Here is an 18,236-nt window from a genome sequence, read left to right on the forward strand (position 1 = left end):
CACACACTCACACACACACACACAAACACACACGCTCACATTCAAGTACACACACACACATACACAAACACACAATAATAAAAAAATATTATACCATTACTACAAATACACACGCACAAAAGCGTGCACACTGCACACGAGCTATAGTTATAGCAGTATGATGATACATGTTATCGAGGTGCCGCTAATCATTATAGCTCTATCTTTCACTTTTACTATTAATTAACACTTTTTGAGGGACCTGCAATTTCTCATAAGTCTAACAATTTTTGAGGGACCTGCAATTTCTCATAAGTCTATTTTGTTATTATTATTATTATTATTATTATTATTAATAAATTTACGTTCATTTAGGTACCCATGTACAATAGCCGACATGCACAATGTATTACAATCTCTTTCTCTGTCCTGACAGGCCAGGCATGTTACAACACGCGAAGCTGCGCGGAGGGATTCCAGTTGGCCGATTGGATCTACTGTTGACATGATTAGTTCCCCTGGCGGATCTAGGGAAAACAAACCAATCAAATCTAAGCCGGGAAGCAAAATTTCAAGATGGCTGTCAAAACTGTGTTGTAGTGACAGTCGGCTGGTCCCGATAAACGTTACTTTCTGATTTTAATCATTTTTAGCACGATGCCATTGCAGTCTTAATGCTGCTAGGAGAGAAATGCATAATACAACGTGGTCCAAAACTCTGAGGGATTACCTCAAGAAAAGAGAAAGTACGTTTTCATGTGAAAATCTAATTACGAATTATGAATGGAATGGTCGATGGATTTCTCATTGTTGATGTTGACATAATTTGTTGTCATTGTTGTAGTGTGACTGTGTAGTATTGTTGATGTTGCTTAGTCAGATTGAGATTAATGGGTGTGAGGAGTTTTTGAGAGCTTATATCTTAGAATATTATTTGATGTGATGTTACTTTGTTCAGAGTTGCAGAGGCCACTGTCTGCAATATAATTCAGGCAATTCAATCTTCAGTTTTGGCCATGTCAAGAGTAATGATAGCCTTAATGCCGAATGAAAGTTCAATATTTTTAACTTTGTTACTTTATGAGGGATAGGATCTAGTTAAAGTTCGGTTAGGAGTAAGGATACCTGAATGTTGGGTGACTTAATGGTATTCGTTGGGGCCAAAACCGGAATCCTAATGTCACTAATTAATGATATTCGTATTCGGTTGGAATTCCGTAACAGGCGACCACTAAACTAATTATTATAATAGACTTGGCATAGAAGATCTTATGAAACAGAGAGTGAATAGAGGAGGGTAACAAAAGGCAGTAGATCTATCTAAGATTAGGCGTTGGGTCAGGGTTAGGGTAAGGTTTCTTTTATTTGTTTGTTGGGTTGGTTGCTTGCTTGTTAAGGAAGTCCTTCCCAACCAATATTCTCATGAATTTTTCGTCAATAATAATAATTAAATTTTTATAAACTTGGGCCCTAAAAATAAGGGTATTTTCATAGAATCACTTCCGTGTTAGGGATGCTATCCATGCCAGTTTTTTTCTGATGTATTTTGGACCTATTGAAACGTTTTTATGTTATTTAATTTAGTTCCAAATTGTAGTCATAGGGGGGTTTCAGGGGATTGTCCATTGATGGGTGATTGCGTAAAAGCATGCTTACAACTGGCACAGGGAAATGGAGGTTTTCAGATATATATATGAAAAAATCAAGAACTCAAACTTACTCTTTTTCTTCTGTTTTAATGTTATCATCCAGACTTCACCGATGATGGTCTGACTTTATAGTACAGTAAAAAGTTTTAAAGTGTGTATAGTGAACTATAGTGGTTGCTTGTTCCTGAGCAAGACAAAACCCAAGCTTGTTTAATACAGGGTGCTGCACAAAGATGACTTGTTGCAATTAATGCAATGATGTGATGTTCGTAAGGTTGTCTGTATTGATGGGATATTTATATTATGTGACTTCAATAAACTTTTTTGTGTGTATACATGTGTATTTAAAAAAAAACAACTGCCAATGTAAAGTGAGATTTTTAAAATCTTTACACGTATTTTTGTATGAACATTCCTTTGACATTCTCTGTGAACCTGTAAAGTTTGGCTTTAAACTTTCCATGACTTAGTCTGTGTTTATTTTTCTTTTGTCAACAGATAAAAGTAAAAATGTATCAAAATCTTCAAATGAAGAGGAGCTGGAAATATTTACTTGTCTTTACAAACAATTTAAAGGACTTCAAGAGGATCATGTAAATGTACCGAGCCTTTATTCAAAGGTAAGTGCCAGCATGTTTGCAGTTTTTTTAAGCCACACTTTTTGAAAAATTTGGCCCAGACTTCTTCACTAAAAAAAATAAATGTCCCCTTGAAAATGGTTACAAAATCAAAAAATAAAACTGAGGGAAAAACCCCCAGATAGCTCCTTGATGAGTGGGAACCCTGACCTTAGTGTTTCACAGATTGAAATACCTGAGGCAAAGTTTGAGTCAAATGAATTCAAATAAACTAATTAATTATGAAAAGAGGGTCAGAATTGCCGAGTTGGTCAGGAAGAAGGCTATATATAAATTATTCACTTTCTTTCACAGACTTGGTCTGAACGGTATCATTCAGAAGCAGAGGTATAGAATAGGGAAAACAGTATATTATGACATTACAAATGTGGGGTACACATATCTTTATATAAAGACAAAATTACATTTTCACAAAACACATTCCTGTACTTTTTAAAAAGTTGCAAGAAAAGTGAATAACCTGTGTGACTCAGCTTTACACTGGGAAGGAAATAAAAGAAGTCACTCTTTTTTCTTTTTACAGGGACAAAATGTAATATTTCTCCTGCACTGCTAGGGGTCCTTTTGATTGGGGCGGGGAGGGGGGGGGGGGGGCGCGTAGTAGTGTTTTGCTGTTGGGTTAACTTTTGATTTTTAAACAAATGTACATTATGATAAAATAAACATTAGGGCCCTTGTATGACTTTTTTATGTTGTAAGTGCTGTGAATCTTTTACTAAAATTAAAACAGAAATGTTAGAAATTATATGATTTTGATGAACTCTTCTTTTTTCTGTCTTTTTCCTTGCATTTTCTGTTTCTATGAAGTATTATGTACATGTAATTATTATGATTCATTTCTGAAGAAAAAAAAACAACTCAAAAATTTTTACTCCTTTCAGTTACCATCTGAGGACGAACCACTTTTACTGAAGTTACGCGAAGAATCCAGGTATGTATGCAGAAAGATGGTTGCTGTCATTCTATTTCCACTGTGATGTAATTTTGTTGCTATTTTAATTGTGCTGTGAGTGTTGTTTCAGGCCTGTTCATCAGAAAAAAATGGAACTATAGAACTGATAGGAACTCTGAGTGGCAATGTATAAATATGTAAGACTCTGACACGTGTCCGTCCTCCGCAACATGTCCTTGTCCGAGTTGCTCTCATCGGTATGTCCGATGTCCTTTTTACTCATTTTGCACTCCTCTGCGTTTGTTCACTTCGGGTGCATTTTGATTCTTATTGATTTTACCAAAAAGCTTTTATAATCAAATAATATTGTCCTGATCTTTTCCAGTCGTCCATCTGTTTAGACCTTCAACGTAAGTTACTCTGAGTCTACCCCTGCCTCGTTTGCCTTTTATCAGTGAGAGCTAGATGTTCAAGGCCCTTTTGTGTCTACTCAAAAGTCCCAGGAACTGCGTAATTGTCATTTCCTAATTGTTTTTTTATCAGCGAGCGGACCATGTGGGTTTCTGCAAATGCTGCCTCATAACGATTTCTTTTTCTCTTAAGTAATTTTCAACAGTCTCTCTAAGCCATGTACAGTACAAGACTTTACATTCAATACAAAAGACAAATCAAAAGACAGAAAATGTTCAATGTGATTGTGAGAACATTTGACAGCAAACACAGACACACACACATTTTCACATACAGAAGCTTGAGCAAAAGAGTTCATGCGGCACGTAAAAAAAGAGGTGTAAACTATTTCTTTCACATGCAATGACAAAAGGGGAGGAGTGGCCAGGGAATAGGGGAAAAAAGGTGGCCAAAATAGGGAAAGGACATGGCACGGAGAGCAATACGGAAATGGACACGCTAAGGAGGCCGGACACGCTGCGGAGTCCTACATGTGTAGCACGTATTGAATTGACTTTCTTGCAAATTTGTTAAAAATTGGTTGTTTTTTTGGCATAGCTAATTTCAGTTCAGGTTATTATTGATCTTTTTATTTATCATAAGAATAATCTTTGATACCCTTTGTATTTTGCCAGAGCATTGTTTCTCCAGAGAAGAAGCCGGGAGCTTTTAGACAATGATGAATTGCAGGTTAGTTTCTTTCCTGTTACATTTGAAAAAGCACAATAAGTAAGTTTGTTCCTCTTTCTCTCTTTATGCACCTATTGAAGCATGCATTAACAAACTAGTGCAGACAGCGGAGCTCAGACTTAAATTTCATGCATGTTGTAGATCAGTTTGGCAGTTGATAGTGTCATTCATTTTTTCTGCTAGTTTTCAAGGTGTCAAAAGCCAAGGATGTTGATAGACATTTTTAGAGACTGCAAGACTGGTCTGTAGCCATTTGTACCTCCTGGTAATCAGAATGAGTTTATGAGAATTTGAAGGCAAGTTGCTAAGAAAAAGACCCAAAACCCTCCTCCACCACCACATCCCCCCAAGAATTTCAGGATTCTTGTTTCTTTTTCTTTCTCTTCAGATAAAATGTTGTATAACATTTTTAAACTGAATATCGTTGTTGTCTTGTATCTGAGAGCCCTGTCCATAGAGTTCTAATTTATAACATTATGATTGTGCTTGGTAATATCTTTGTTGCAGAAATTGTGGTTTTTGCTGGATAAGCACCACACGCACCCACTTCATGGGGATGAACAGATGATAAGCTATGATGACTTCCTGAGGGTTCAGGAAGAAGCAGGGCAGAAGTGCAAGTGAGTGAAACCGCTCTGACAATTTCTCAATCTGATTTGCTCTTTTTTTAAGTTGAGCTCGCTGAAGCATATTTTGAATTGGAAATTGAAACAATAATGACCACTCTAGGCATATGACATATTGTTCTGTGATATTTCTTAACATTTTAGAATACTGTTCTTGTACATTTGTAGGAGATACTGCTTTCATTAAAATGTGTAAATGTCCACCATGTAACACTGATCATTTTGCTTTTTCTCTAATCATAGTATTTTGTTTGAGAGTGAGGGAGTATTGAAAGACTGATGTAGTCAATGTTTGTCCATTCTATATATATACAGTTTAATGCTTTCTGTTTACAATGAAGTTCTCGTGTTGGACCTCCAAGCTTGTTGAATCGGAAGATTCGTTATACAAAAGGTGTAATTGACATGGGTAACCTGGGTGATTTCGTTGAATCCGAATTTCACTGTATGAGGAAATATGATCATCAAAAATGGAGAGTATAAGCCTTGTGCTGTACAAGAAAACGAGGAAAGGTACACTTTTTCATGTGGCCTCAGCATTTTTTTAAATGCTTCGTAATAAGCTTTTGGAATATTTTGTTTGTACAATTACATTAGTGAAGGATAGGATTGAATATCATGTGTCTTATCACAAGATCACTTTCACGCCTTGTATGCTTTTTGTGTTTCAGATCGTTTTTCCAGGCATCAGTATTCTGTAAGCTACTTCAAAGTGACCCTTTTGGCCGCATCTCCATCATGCAGTTTTTTAACTATGTCATGCGCAAAGTCTGGCTCCACCAGACACGCATTGGCTTGTCCTTGTATGATGTCGCAGGGCAAGGCTATTTGAAAGAGCCTGTGAGTAAAAAAAATTTTTTTTTTCCCCACATGCATAAAATTGATCCTTGTATCCTAATTATGATTCTCCAATCTGCTTAAGCCTCAATTGTGATGGACTTGTCAATGTCAAGGAATGTTCGAGAAAGATTTACTTGATTTTAAATGAGATCTACTTTTAAAAACCTGCCTATAGTCAATAGAGGTTCACCTCGTCAAAGAAGAAATCTTAGATTTTTTGGCATGGTTTCTACAAGAACACGATGGATGAATTTTCCAAGTGAAATATACTTTCTACTTCTTGCCTTGATATATTTTTTTGTTTTCTTGAGCTTCTAGCTCATTACTATTTTAAAAAATTGATTGTCTTGGTTTTGTTTAAGGTTCTTGCATGTTTTAGGAAGGCGGGCGTTCCCCAAACGAACATTAAGAACTACTGGATCTTTTATAAATTGAAAGATATGTTGACAGATCCATTTGTAGAAATGAACAATGATAGAATAAGATCAGCTCTGATTACTTTTATTTATTTGCTTCCCTTTCCAGGATCTGGAGAACTATATCCTAGAACTGATACCAACACTGCCGCAAGTAAGTTGATTATTTGTTTATACTACAGATGCATTGTCTTATTTAACACAAAGTAAATGTAGATGTCATGGGTTCACTAAATTGTGGGATCTTCTATAACATAATGAAGTGCACAAACAAGTCTGAAAAAAATGCCGTTGTGTATTTTGTGTTCAATGTACTAATAACCAGAATATATTCTCGGAAATGGGGGTCTTATTCTTAGATTAATGATTTGCTGTGTTATTTGTGTAATCCTTGACCTTGTCAATGAGTTGATTGCGGCTTTTGTGTTTTTATCTTTTTATGTTATTTTGGACATAATCATCTGCCAGGCCGAAGTAATAAATTTGATGAAATTGTTACTTAATTTTGTTTTCCTCTCCACAGTTGAATGGACTTGAAAGATCTTTCTATTCTTTCTATGTCTGTACTGCTGTACGCAAGTTTTTCTTTTTCTTGGATCCCCTAAGAAGTGGAAAAATCCGGATACAAGACATCTTGGCTTGCAGTTTCCTCGATGATTTACTTGAGGTGAATTATCTTACATTTTCTATGTCATTTATCTTCTGTGTAGGGACCAGTATTTTGTAGGGTTCTCTGTTAGCTCAGTTGGTGTTGCTTTTCGGTTAACAATATCTTTACCTACAATTTTGTATTTATGGACCCAATGTCTCTGCCTTAAATTGTATAATATTAGTTGAAGTATTCTGTACTCTAGCTGCTAAGTTTTAAAATGTAAAAAAGAATAGTTCTTATGCTAACATTTTGTTGTCATTTTTTTCAGTGGCTGTGGGTGGTTAGCAGGTGCTGTGGTGTGATTTGCTCTTTCTTTTCTATTAACATATATTGTCCATCTCTCCTTCTTTTCTTTGTATGTTACTCTCTAGTGACACCTCTATGGCACATATATGACCTTTGTGTTGCAAATAATGTAAAACTTTTACGAAAATTAATTAAATTAAAAAACATTTCAGTGGCTGCAGTGTAGTTTCACCTGCCAATGAATACGTCCCAGTGGTCAGACGGTGCAATCAGTAGGTTTCACTTCTCCATATCTCTCTTTATATTGTCTGTATGGACGATATTTTCTTTTCCTTACTCTTTATGATGAACTTATTGATAATCCCTATCTTTTTGATAATCCTTCTATTTTTTGTGTAGTGTTGCTTTTTTGGAGTTTTGTATGACTTTCATCATACTGATTTTTCCTGTTGCAAAAAGCAAAAAGTGTTTATAATTCAAAACATCTAAAAAGTTTCTTTTAAATTCTCAGCTGAGAGATGAAGAGTTGTCCAAAGAAATGCAAGAGTCAAACTGGTTCTCCGCACCATCAGCTCTCAGAGTGTATGGACAGTATCTGAATTTGGACAAAGACAGGAACGGGATGCTCAGCAAGGAAGAACTCGCAAGGTCAGTTGTGGATTTGAGCTAGCTATCAGTGACACTGATGCTTAATTAGAGGACTGACATATGGGGGAAGGTTTTTGAGCAAATCAGTTTTGCTGTCTAGAGTGCCAGCTGCTGTGATGAAGTAGATGAACTTTTTAGAGCTACAGTCTAGTTAATGGTTTTTAGATTGTGTTTGATTCTGAGATTTTTATTCTTTTGTTACTTTGAAAGCAGAATTTGTTGCTTTGTAGTGAGGAACTGGACTTGAAACTAGATAATAGATACGTCTAAAGTATAAGCCGAAGTTGCTGAGTACATGTGTGTTCCTCTTAACTGAAATGTGCTCCAGTTTCCATAATGCTTTAACAGAACTGATTATTTAGTAGACTGTTCCGTAAATAGGACACTAGTATGTCAGATGTTAGTCCCCTTATCTGCTGACAGACAAGATCCATGGCAGGGTGGAATGAGACAAGCACCATGATGACCAAGCTTTGCCTGGAGTCGGATCTAAGATCTTTCGATCCCGCTTGTCTTTCCTCAGTGTTGTACACGTTTTCTCTTTGTTGGAAGAAACCTAAAAAAGAGTATTGATTTTAAAATGTCAGAACTGCAGGTGTTCTGTCTTCTTTCTAGTTAACAAATAAGATCTCCTTGATCTGTTTAGATTGGTTTGGTAATGGTTGTGGCCGATATTCACTATATCAATGGATCCCTTCTTTGCTTCGTCGTTTGACCCAAGAGTATTTGGGCCTGTTATATTCTGCAATGTCATGTGACACCTAGTAGCCTTCTCACGGTTTTCATCAAATACACCCATTCATTATGTAGAAAAATAGATATTTTTTTATTTTGGAGGGTTTTGTCTCATTATGCCAAAATTGTAGCTTTTCCACACTATATCAAACAAAGGTTTGAGAGAACTTTCTACATTGTGTACCTGGTATCAGATTGCGAGTTAGTCAGTCTTCTGAACACCAGGTCACTAACTCCATCAACAGATGTACATAAAAAAAGCACAAACAAATGTGTGTCTTTCATGCTATCAAGTCGCAAGCCACTTTGGATTGCCTTTTGGATACGTAATTGGTCTAAAAGCCTGCGGTGTTTCATATGTATTTTTTTTTTTAGAATTTCAGTATTGTGATTGCTGAGGTTATTGTAAAGAGTCTGAGAAAAGGAAAGTTGATGAATATTTTATTTTAAGCAAAATCACAAATAATGTTGCATTTATAATTTATGTAAAGCACCTAGAGCTGTGTTTACATGGGAGTGGGCGCTATAGAAATGATATTCATTATTATTATTATTAAAGTATACATCTATATGGGATATAATTTTTGTTTTTAGGTATGGTACAGGGACATTGACGGATGTGTTCCTGGACAGAGTCTTCCAAGAGTGTTTGACCTATGATGGTGAAATGGTGAGTTGAAGCTAGAAAAGGCCAGTTTTGCATTTTTTAAAATCGCATTTGCTTGTCTTAGTCAATTTTTCATTCTGATGTTTTGGATCTTAACAGTTCTTACCTGTTTTGCAGCTAGGTGTCCCAAAATTTTAAAACATTATTGTGTGTTGCCGGTGTTTCCAATACATTTTCGTGTACATGTTTTCCCAGTGTGGTACAACTTTTCTCTTACATGGCAGAAATCTGAAAGAATATGAATTTTCATACATTAGAACTACAGGAGTTCTGTCATCTTTCTCATCAAATTTTGTCTATGGCCTCTGATTTGATCAAATGATAATTATTTGCTGTTCAGCTTGCTATTTACACACCTTTTTTCGTTGTATGACATATGTTTATTTATAATTCTGTGTTTGCACTAGTCAAATTTTAGAATTAGTAAGTGGGTGGTTGGTGGGTGCTCTGGTGTGGTTTGCTCCTTCTTTCCTATCAAACATCTATCGTCCTGATTTCTCCTACTTCTTTTCTGTGTTTGTTACTCTCTTGTAACACTTCTAATCTTGGGCACTTATATGACCTTATTATGTTGCAAGTGCCGTAAAACTCTTACAAAAAATTTTTAAAAAATTAGAATTAGTATTGGTAAGTTGAAGCTGGAGACGTCAAGTTCCTGAAGGGATAATGTGTCTCATTTTGCCATCTCTTAGGACTACAAGACTTACCTAGACTTCGTTTTGGCCATGGAGAATCGCAGGGAGCCTCAGGCCCTGCGCTACTTGTTCCGCATCCTTGATGTCCAGCACCAGGCCTACCTCAATGTATTCTCACTCAACTTCTTTTTCAGGGTAAGTTATACATTACGCAGCACTAAGATATTACTATTCTGTCCAAGGGTAATACTTTCAGCATAGAATACGCTAGGTGTGTTCGTATATTCATGTTTGTGAATGTGTATCTCTGTGTTTATTACAAAAATACAGAAACTGATGCACTGAGTGTCACTAGTGTTGGATCACATTTTGTTTCTTTGACGTGTCCACTGCATGCTCACTCATAGTGATGTCATATTATGATGTACTGATGTATGTGCCAAAGGCCTGTAAAATTAGAAAGATCAATGGAATGTTTCAAAGTGGGTTTACTTTGCTTGTTTGGACAGTTTCAGATCTGAGACTTTTAAAGTATTCATTTATTATAAATGTTCTACACCCAGTCAACTCAGTTTAGATAGTCTGGGAGTTTGGCTACTTCAACTTTGCCTGTCAGTGCCACCTCAGCCAGGCTGATTAGGATACATCCCGCTGTACAGATGGGGATCTTGATAAGAAACTTCCCAACTCAATAATTGAACTTGTGTCTTCTGCTTGAAACTGAAGAACCAAAATTTTTAAACTGCAGACACTGCAGAGGCATCCTTGATTATGTAGTAGTAATGTCACCATATCTCATTTGAAGGATGCAGGTTTTTCGATATCTTTTTCTGCATGGACTAATAGATGGTTGACCTTGAGTATTTTAACTTGCAAGTGCACTGATTTTTACTTTTTATCAAGAGCATTGCGTTTCCTTTCTGTTGTCTGTGGGGTGCATAAAATGTCAGTGAAAATGTGATCAGTCATGTTGAGCTAAGATTGAAGGATATCAGTGTTGGAAATGCCAGTCCGGCTAATACATGATGGGATCCAGCTACTGGGTGAGCAGCGTGACCCGTAAATACTCAGGAAGCTGTGCAAGTGAGCTATAACTCTTTAGTAGTGGTTCCCAGGACCCTTGTCATTATATCTTTGTTTGTGTTCACCTGGGTGTGTAATAAAGTGACTTCATTGCCTTTTGTTTTTATGGATTGCAATGAGCAGACTTTTTTCTTCCTTTTCTTTAACAGGCAATTCAGGAACAAATGAAAATCCATGGGCAAGAACCAATCAAATTCCAAGATGTGAAAGATGAAATCTTTGACATGGTGAAGCCAAGTAATCCATTAAGACTAACCCTGAACGATCTCATAAGAAGGTGAGGTATTTTATGTACTTTTATTTAATGTTAAACATGTGTGTATTCTTTGAGGTAATCTTTGTAGGCCTGTTGTACCTGGCTTGGATGTGTTTGAATAGCATGCATGCGTCTACGTTTATTGAAAACCCTTTGCCTGCACTATGAACAAAGCTGATACACCCTTATGATTTTCTACAGTGTGTGCTGTAGGCATACCTGGTACGCCCGTATACAAACTGTGTTTTGTTTCATTCCTGTGCCTGCTTCTTCATAGTTTTGAACGAAGAGAGTTTGATCCGGTTGTCTGTGTCCACTTGCTGATGTGATCATGTCTATTTTTAGGCTACTATGCACAGGAATCACAAGTGATGGCACATTGTGTGAAACAGTCACAGTCAGTGTGTAGAATCAGAGCGCTTGAGCACTTTTTAAATTGTTTATGTTGTTATGGCTTGTTCTTCATTTCTCTTTCCGTTGATATAAGTAGTTTGAAAGGATGCAGAGGCTTTGTGACTGATAAAACAAAGCGAGATGTGTTGTCTGTCTTACACACATTGTACGATTGGTTGTTGGTGGTTTACAAGTACTGCGTGAGAAGTTATTTATGTACTTATTTTATTATGACCTTGTCCATAGTGGCCACCTGTCTATAACAGTCACTTTTCTCCGTGATCTTGTATGACTGTTACGGACAGGTTTAACTGTAGTACAAGTTGTGTAAAAAGGAACATTTTAACCTAGATGTTTATGCAGAAGCTGCTTCTGTTGTAAACTGTACAATGTGCCTCTTCACAGAGAAGCAACGAAATGCTGTAGGTCATAGCTTAAAAGAACACTGTTACATATAATTACTGTCCCTAGAAAAATATTAAACTCTGTTAGGCTCTCCATTGCATGAATGAAGACACGGCTGCCATATTTTTTGTTGTTTATATATGTCAACTGAAGATTGAGTGTTGCATATTTTCATTTGTTTGTATTTCAGTGGTAAAGGTGATACTGTTGTGAGCATTCTCATTGACCTGAATGACTTCTGGACGTATGAGAACAGAGAGTACCTAGTGCCAGACCTGTCTGATGAAGTGTGATATATAAGGAATCTCTGCAGACCTCCAACCGTTCACCAGATCAGTCGACACGGAAACAAAATGTGACCCTCAGTTTCGATAAATCATTTTAGACATATTGTTGTTTTTTTCACTTTACCATTGTGAAATGCAGTTATAATCAAAAGAGCAACATCAACACATGAACTGTTATAACTTCCTCAAAGAAGAAAAAAGTTGGACAATGATCCGGATATCGAACTGTGATCTGACAAGGGTCAATTTTGCCTCTCATTTCAGTGTGGAAAATAGTCATGAAACTTAATGTTTATGACGAATTCTGTTCCCAAAAAGTTTTGAGAGACTCTCAAGCTTGACGCTCAAATTGTAAAAATAAGACAAATACCATTTGTCCATTGGATTTCAGTATTAGAAAGATTCTGAGATATTTGAAAACTTCATACCGGTACCTTGACAGACAGATTTTGTTGTGACTAACTTTCAGTCAGCTTTAAGATGTGGTGGGCAATTGAAATGGATACAAACTGGAACATTCCACCCTTCCATCAATACGTTGCTTTGGTCCGATACTCACCATCGGCAATCAATCGGCATCACAGCCTTCACCTTCACTGTCCCCGTATGTTGGTCACTTTTTCCAGGAAAGGACCCTCGTGTCTTAGTTTTCTGTTGGTTCTTATAGTATTCGCGGGGTAACTTAAATGAATTAGATTTTTCTTGTGAAAGTCTGTAATTTAGAACTTGTCTGTGACTTCAATGTGGTCACAAGAATGTGTTCTTAAGTCCTGTTTATATTGTATGGTTATTTATTTTTTGTCTGGTACATCATGTAAGTTCTTACGAGTGAGAGACATGTATCTGGTAAAGTCCGTCCTAGAGTCCTATTGTTTCTGAGAGTTGTTCCTGTTCACAGGATGGTTACTCTCTGCCATGAACATGCCAGTCTGTTGTTGTGAAATGATGGGGTTTTTTTTCACTGACTGACAGCTTGCCTCTAAGAAATAAGAACTTGGGTTCTGTGTGTCTGATGTTTATATTATGGTAATTACTGCTCACTGCTGTTGCACGTCTAGTTGATGTTATGGAGAGTGGAAAGGGCCAACCGTTCTTTATGGCAGGACTTTTTTTTTCCACTTCACCGTTTTTTCACCCGAATTATCTAAATCTGGAATTTTGACACTTCCTCTCACTGCTATTGGTAGTGGAATGGATGCAGGTTTAAGTTTAATGGTATGGAGTAAAGTATTTTATTTGCCAATGTCTGTCTTGATTATTTGTCCAAAAACTAAACGTCAGTTTTACTGAACAAAAAACATGTTGATAAAATATGGTTTGATTCTACATGTTCCTTTTGCTGAACAAAATGGTGTGTTCAGATTTTATGAGGTATTATGTGCAACAGTCCATTGATCTCTCATTGTATTCAAGTTATTTTGTAGCTATTTTTATTGACCTACATTCTCTCCCCACTTTTTCAGTTTGTTGTAATAGTGAACAAAGCCAGCAGTATGGCTTTTGAAAGTCATGAGCTGGCAAGCTACTGAATCTATGGAAGTCAAAACTTGCTTGAAGAGACTTCTATTTGTACCCATATATATTATTTTCACTGTTTATTCTCCCACTGAACGTCCGCTGTCCAGTTGAGATGTTGTGATAAATATAAATATTATATTACATTCATCCCTTTGAAAAACTAGAAATCCACAAACCTAAAATAGCGCTCATATGACCTTATGCAGTTGCGAATGCTGTAAAACCTCTACTATAACAAACTAAAACCTAAAATATAGTCCGCCTGAGGGGGGTTCTTTCCCTTATTTCATTCTCCTCAAATTGTAAATAATCACTGCACAGATATTTTTACCCCTGTTCACATGCATTACCCAAAATTCACCTGTAGAACCTAACAAACATGATTCAGATACTGAACTGTAGCATTAACTCTCTTGTTGTCCTCTTTGTCTGTCTGGAAGCAATGACTATTTCTGACCAATTTGGTCAATGGTAACGATTTGTTCAAATTCAAGGTGATGTACAAATACAAAAAAGTTTCTGGACTGAGCTTTACCAAAACAAAAATCCCCCGTGGTTTCTGCAAATTTGTGTCGTTTCGTTAAAATGGCACTTTTGGACAGGTATAATCTGAATACAGCGGTCTAGTGAATTGTGGGAACTTCTCTGGACCTCTTTTTCAGGTTTTATCTGGCAACTGTTGCAAAGTTTTCATTCACAAAAACACTGTTGTTCCATCAAGGACCAAGTGCGTAGCCTGCCTATTAAGAAAAATACTGATTTTCTGTCCATCTCATGTGAGGTAATTTCTTGTGAAAGCATTGCTTGCCAAAAAAAACCTTTGTGCAATTTTGAATGTGAACTTAGGTACTACTTCTGATAAAATTGCTTTGTCTCAAGATTGGAACAGTAGGCTTGCTCATGCCTTAACACAGTGATTGTTTTCTGAAAAAAGTTCTTGTGATATTGTATTGTCGAGTTTCCAAATATTAACCGGCTTCTTTGACAACATGATGCTTTGTCATCTTCTAACCGAATTGAGCTGAAACTTTACCACTCCTTCTTTCCTGTAAAAAATCTACCGTCCCTATCTCCCCTCCTTCTTTTTTGTGTTTGTTACTCTCTTGTAGCACCTCTAATCTTTGGCACTTAATATGACCTTACTGTGTTGCAAGTGCTGTAAAACTCCTACTAAAACTAAACTTACCACTCAGATCACAAGTTCATCTAATCTCTAGTAGGCATTTTATGTTTTGATTGATTTTAGAAGTTTGTGGGATACAACAGTCAGAGGTTTGGTGACAATCCATAAATTACCTAATATCTATAGGTTTTGGTTAAATTTGAAAAATAGAATGACAGTCAGCAAACTTTTTGATTGTGCCTTGTGCAAAGGGAACATTTTGAAGATTTTATCAAATTTTTCTTCCAAAAGGGATATCTAAAAAAAATTTTCAATTTGTTTAGTTTTTGTTCCCCCCTCCCCCACATAAAAAAAAATAAATAGACCTCGCAATCAGTCTTGTAGGTTGACTTTTGCTTGACTCACTGCCTTTCCACTTGGTGTCAGAGGAAAGAAACCTGTTCATGAGGGCAACATCCTACAGTTCAGATGGAGATTAGAAAGGAACAGGATTTTTTCTCCAAAACACCTGGTCTCAGGGTAAGAAGAATAATGTTGCCTTAGCTCTGCTGACAATGGAGCTGTGACTGAGACAGTATAGAGCAGTTGTAGTCTGATGGAATACAGATTGAAAGTATACTGGATGGGAATTTGGTGAACATATGAATGTCTTTATTGTTTTTCATTTTGACCTAGAGAAAAATGCCAAATCAGTGAGAGAGTGAGAGTCTGTGCTGCATTGGGTATTGTTGTACAATGTATTGTGTATTCACACAATTAATGTGGTGTACCGTTAATAGGTTTGGTTATGCTTTCACGTTGTCGTGGTGCGCCTTTGTCAAATGTTCAGGAATATGATGAAATAATGTCATTGCCGACAGTGTCTTTAACTGAGAATTCGATGCATTGTCATGCTTGTCCCACTGAGATTTTTACTTTATAGCTTTATAGGACCTTATACATTTCGTCTCCTCAGTTTTTTGTCTCATGCCTCAGATACAAAGCTTTGAGCTAGTCACTGCCTCGACACTGTATGATATTTTGCATCGTTTTCACTGTGAAAAAAATGTTGGCCCTCCCCTTCTTAATATTGGGTATAATTTTTGCAGCTGTGAGTCCAACAGGCGAGTGTGCTAGGGGTGTACCCGCTTTGCCAATTTATTTTGTTGCTTTTTATTGTCCTGCAGAGGAATGTATTGTGCTGCTTCTTGAGATTATTTCATAAAAGTTAAATGGAAGGAGAAATGGATTGAAACACTTATGTTGAGGACATTAGCAACCAAGATGTAATACAGAAGGAAATTCTGGTGATTCTGAGACCAAGATTTAGACAGTTGTAATATAATTGTGTGTATTTAAACAAGTTGGTGAATGAACTTAAGCGTGTGTGGGGTTGTTGGGGTTTTTTTCTTAAAGAATTTAGCAGATAGGGAGGTTTAGAAAGATGGTTGTCATAGAAAATTGAGGATTTGTAGTTTTATAAAATGTAGGGCATTCCCCATTGAAAGTATACCTGCTGTTTGTACTCTTGGTTGTCACAAACCAGTATTTTCTATCTTATTGCATTTATCATTTCAAAGAACATTGTGTGAGAGTATATCATACCCCTATATTTGGGCAATATATGCTGTATTGTGTTTGATAGAATTTTCACCTTAGAAGAATGTTGTTGATTGGAAAGATGGGAATTACAGTTAAGTCCACTTCAACCAAACACTTAGAATCCGAGAACATTGGTAAACATAAAGAAAATAGAATCCCCCCCCCCATTTGAGATAACACTCTATCCAAAAAACTCGATTGAACCAAATAAAATCTGGTGACTCTGTAGATTTCGCTTTTGAGTGGACTCCACTGTACTTTATTTCAATGATTTTTTACAATGTGTGGCATTGTGCCGAAGTCGGGCGCTCGTCAAAATGATAAAATCGAAGAAACCGGCATTTTCTGCTGGTTTAGCAATTTTTATCGGATTTTCGTTTTTCGACAACACTTAAAAGAAATAAAAACACACTTCTGTATGGATTTTTTTCATAAAAACGTTGATTAAAGTAGGCACAAAAAAGTGTAAATTTTTAGTTTTTAAGGACTTTCAATCAATGGAAATTATCAAATTTGGGAGGCCATTTTTTATTTTTTTTATTTTATCTGTGAAACAAGGCGATCCTCACCTCAATCACAAATATCTCAACTGGTTTTCAAGATTGATGGGTGTTTTATTCTCCGAAAGTAAGACAAATGAACAAGCTTTAAGATGATATCAATAACTCCACATGCCCAAAAATTGACGGGCGCCCAATTCCACAGCGTCATGCCATAAATATGAGTTTGCCATCCATAAATTATGTTCATATGATTTTTATCAGAAATTGTTTTTAGAAATGCATTACAGGAAGGCTGAAATCTCTTTAGATATCTTTATAGATCTATGTATATAAATGAAAGTAGCTTACATTATAACATACCTGTATCATCGTTGAAGGTTGGAAGTTTTTTCTATGCTTGTGGGAATCATAGAAACATAACAAGGAATCTTTTTAGGGCAGACTAATAATATGGGTTCTACTGATTTGGATATCATTGATGAAAGTTTCACCAGCAGTCATTCTGGTCTCAAATATGTAAAGATATGTCTCCACCAGGATGTTCAGGGTTGGAATAGTCTTTGGTGTCTCTAAAGCACGTTTTCCCGAGTGACTTATAACGTGTCTAGGGTAGCCTACTTAAATGTGCTTCTATTTGTGAAAAGTCAGCTTTTTCCACCTTACTTTCTCCACCCAACTTGTGTATCGTAGCATTTCTTTGTTTGCATACCCGCCCTTGCTCATGTGTAAAGCTTGTTGAAATACTTCACAATATCACGATATCTATTTTCAGCTTTAAACTGCTCATCTCCAACTGTGTGAATCCCATTTGTGCTATTAAAATGGTACATGAAACCCAGTTACCTTTAGTTTTTTGTTGTTAAAAAAAAAAAATTTTTGTAAAAAAAAGTTTTTTTTGTGGTGCTCGCAACTACATAAGGTTTTATGAGCATGTGAGACACTTTTTAAGCATTTTCAGTTTGATAGGAGTTAGTTTTGAATTTTACCTGGGTGGCGGCTGAAGCCTACTCTATCGATTTTAGGACCACCAAGGGATTTTTAATGTGCGCAACTTGCATACAGGACCTCCCAAGATTTTTTTTTGGTCCCAGAAGGCTAGGTGTTAGATCTTGCCTATCTTAAGTTCTGGGCTGTGGATAAAAGACAACACTAAGCAGGTTTACCTCTCCTTCTTTTATGTGTTTGAATATTACCCTTTGAACTACCATGATCTTCATCACTTATTATCTAATTGTGTTGCAAGGGCCATAAAACTCTTACTAAAACATAAAACCTCTCTCTCTCTCTCTCTCTCTCTCTCTCTCTCTCTCTCTCTCTCTCTCTC

At 36.5% G+C, this 18,236-nt stretch overlaps 2 protein-coding genes across 2 annotated transcripts in view; one reads left to right on the forward strand and one right to left on the reverse strand.

Moving 5' to 3' along the window:
• Positions 1-530: 530 nt before the first annotated feature.
• LOC101850225 (serine/threonine-protein phosphatase 2A regulatory subunit B'' subunit gamma) lies at positions 531-17,750 on the forward strand. Its single transcript, XM_005112575.3, has 13 exons — positions 531-725; positions 2,127-2,248; positions 3,148-3,197; positions 4,244-4,298; positions 4,806-4,918; positions 5,596-5,764; positions 6,290-6,334; positions 6,704-6,847; positions 7,590-7,726; positions 9,056-9,131; positions 9,821-9,958; positions 10,996-11,123; positions 12,091-17,750. Exons 1-13 carry the CDS (start codon positions 671-673, stop codon positions 12,191-12,193), a joined length of 1,335 nt encoding a protein of 444 aa, XP_005112632.1. The 5' UTR covers positions 531-670; the 3' UTR covers positions 12,194-17,750.
• The window catches only part of LOC101850693 (troponin C, skeletal muscle), a 13,559-nt gene continuing 10,690 nt past the window's right edge, over positions 15,368-18,236 (reverse strand). The window contains exon 5 of the mRNA XM_013090531.1: positions 15,368-15,499. Coding sequence (XP_012945985.1) covers positions 15,368-15,499 — 132 coding nt within the window. The remainder of the gene's footprint in view (positions 15,500-18,236) is intronic.

Source organism: Aplysia californica, unplaced genomic scaffold (assembly GCF_000002075.1).
Source record: "Aplysia californica isolate F4 #8 unplaced genomic scaffold, AplCal3.0 scaffold01325, whole genome shotgun sequence".
Classification (NCBI taxonomy): domain Eukaryota; kingdom Metazoa; phylum Mollusca; class Gastropoda; order Aplysiida; family Aplysiidae; genus Aplysia; species Aplysia californica.

Excerpts from the sequence above, each read along its gene's own strand:
- LOC101850225 (XM_005112575.3), top strand. The coding sequence starts at position 671 with ATGCATAATACAACGTGGTCCAAAACTCTGAGGGATTACCTCAAGAAA. Across the intron at positions 726-2,126 it reads TTACCTCAAGAAAAGAGAAA|ATAAAAGTAAAAATGTATCA; the intron begins GTACGTTTTCAT and ends TTTTGTCAACAG. Across the intron at positions 7,727-9,055 it reads AGCAAGGAAGAACTCGCAAG|GTATGGTACAGGGACATTGA; the intron begins GTCAGTTGTGGA and ends TTTTGTTTTTAG.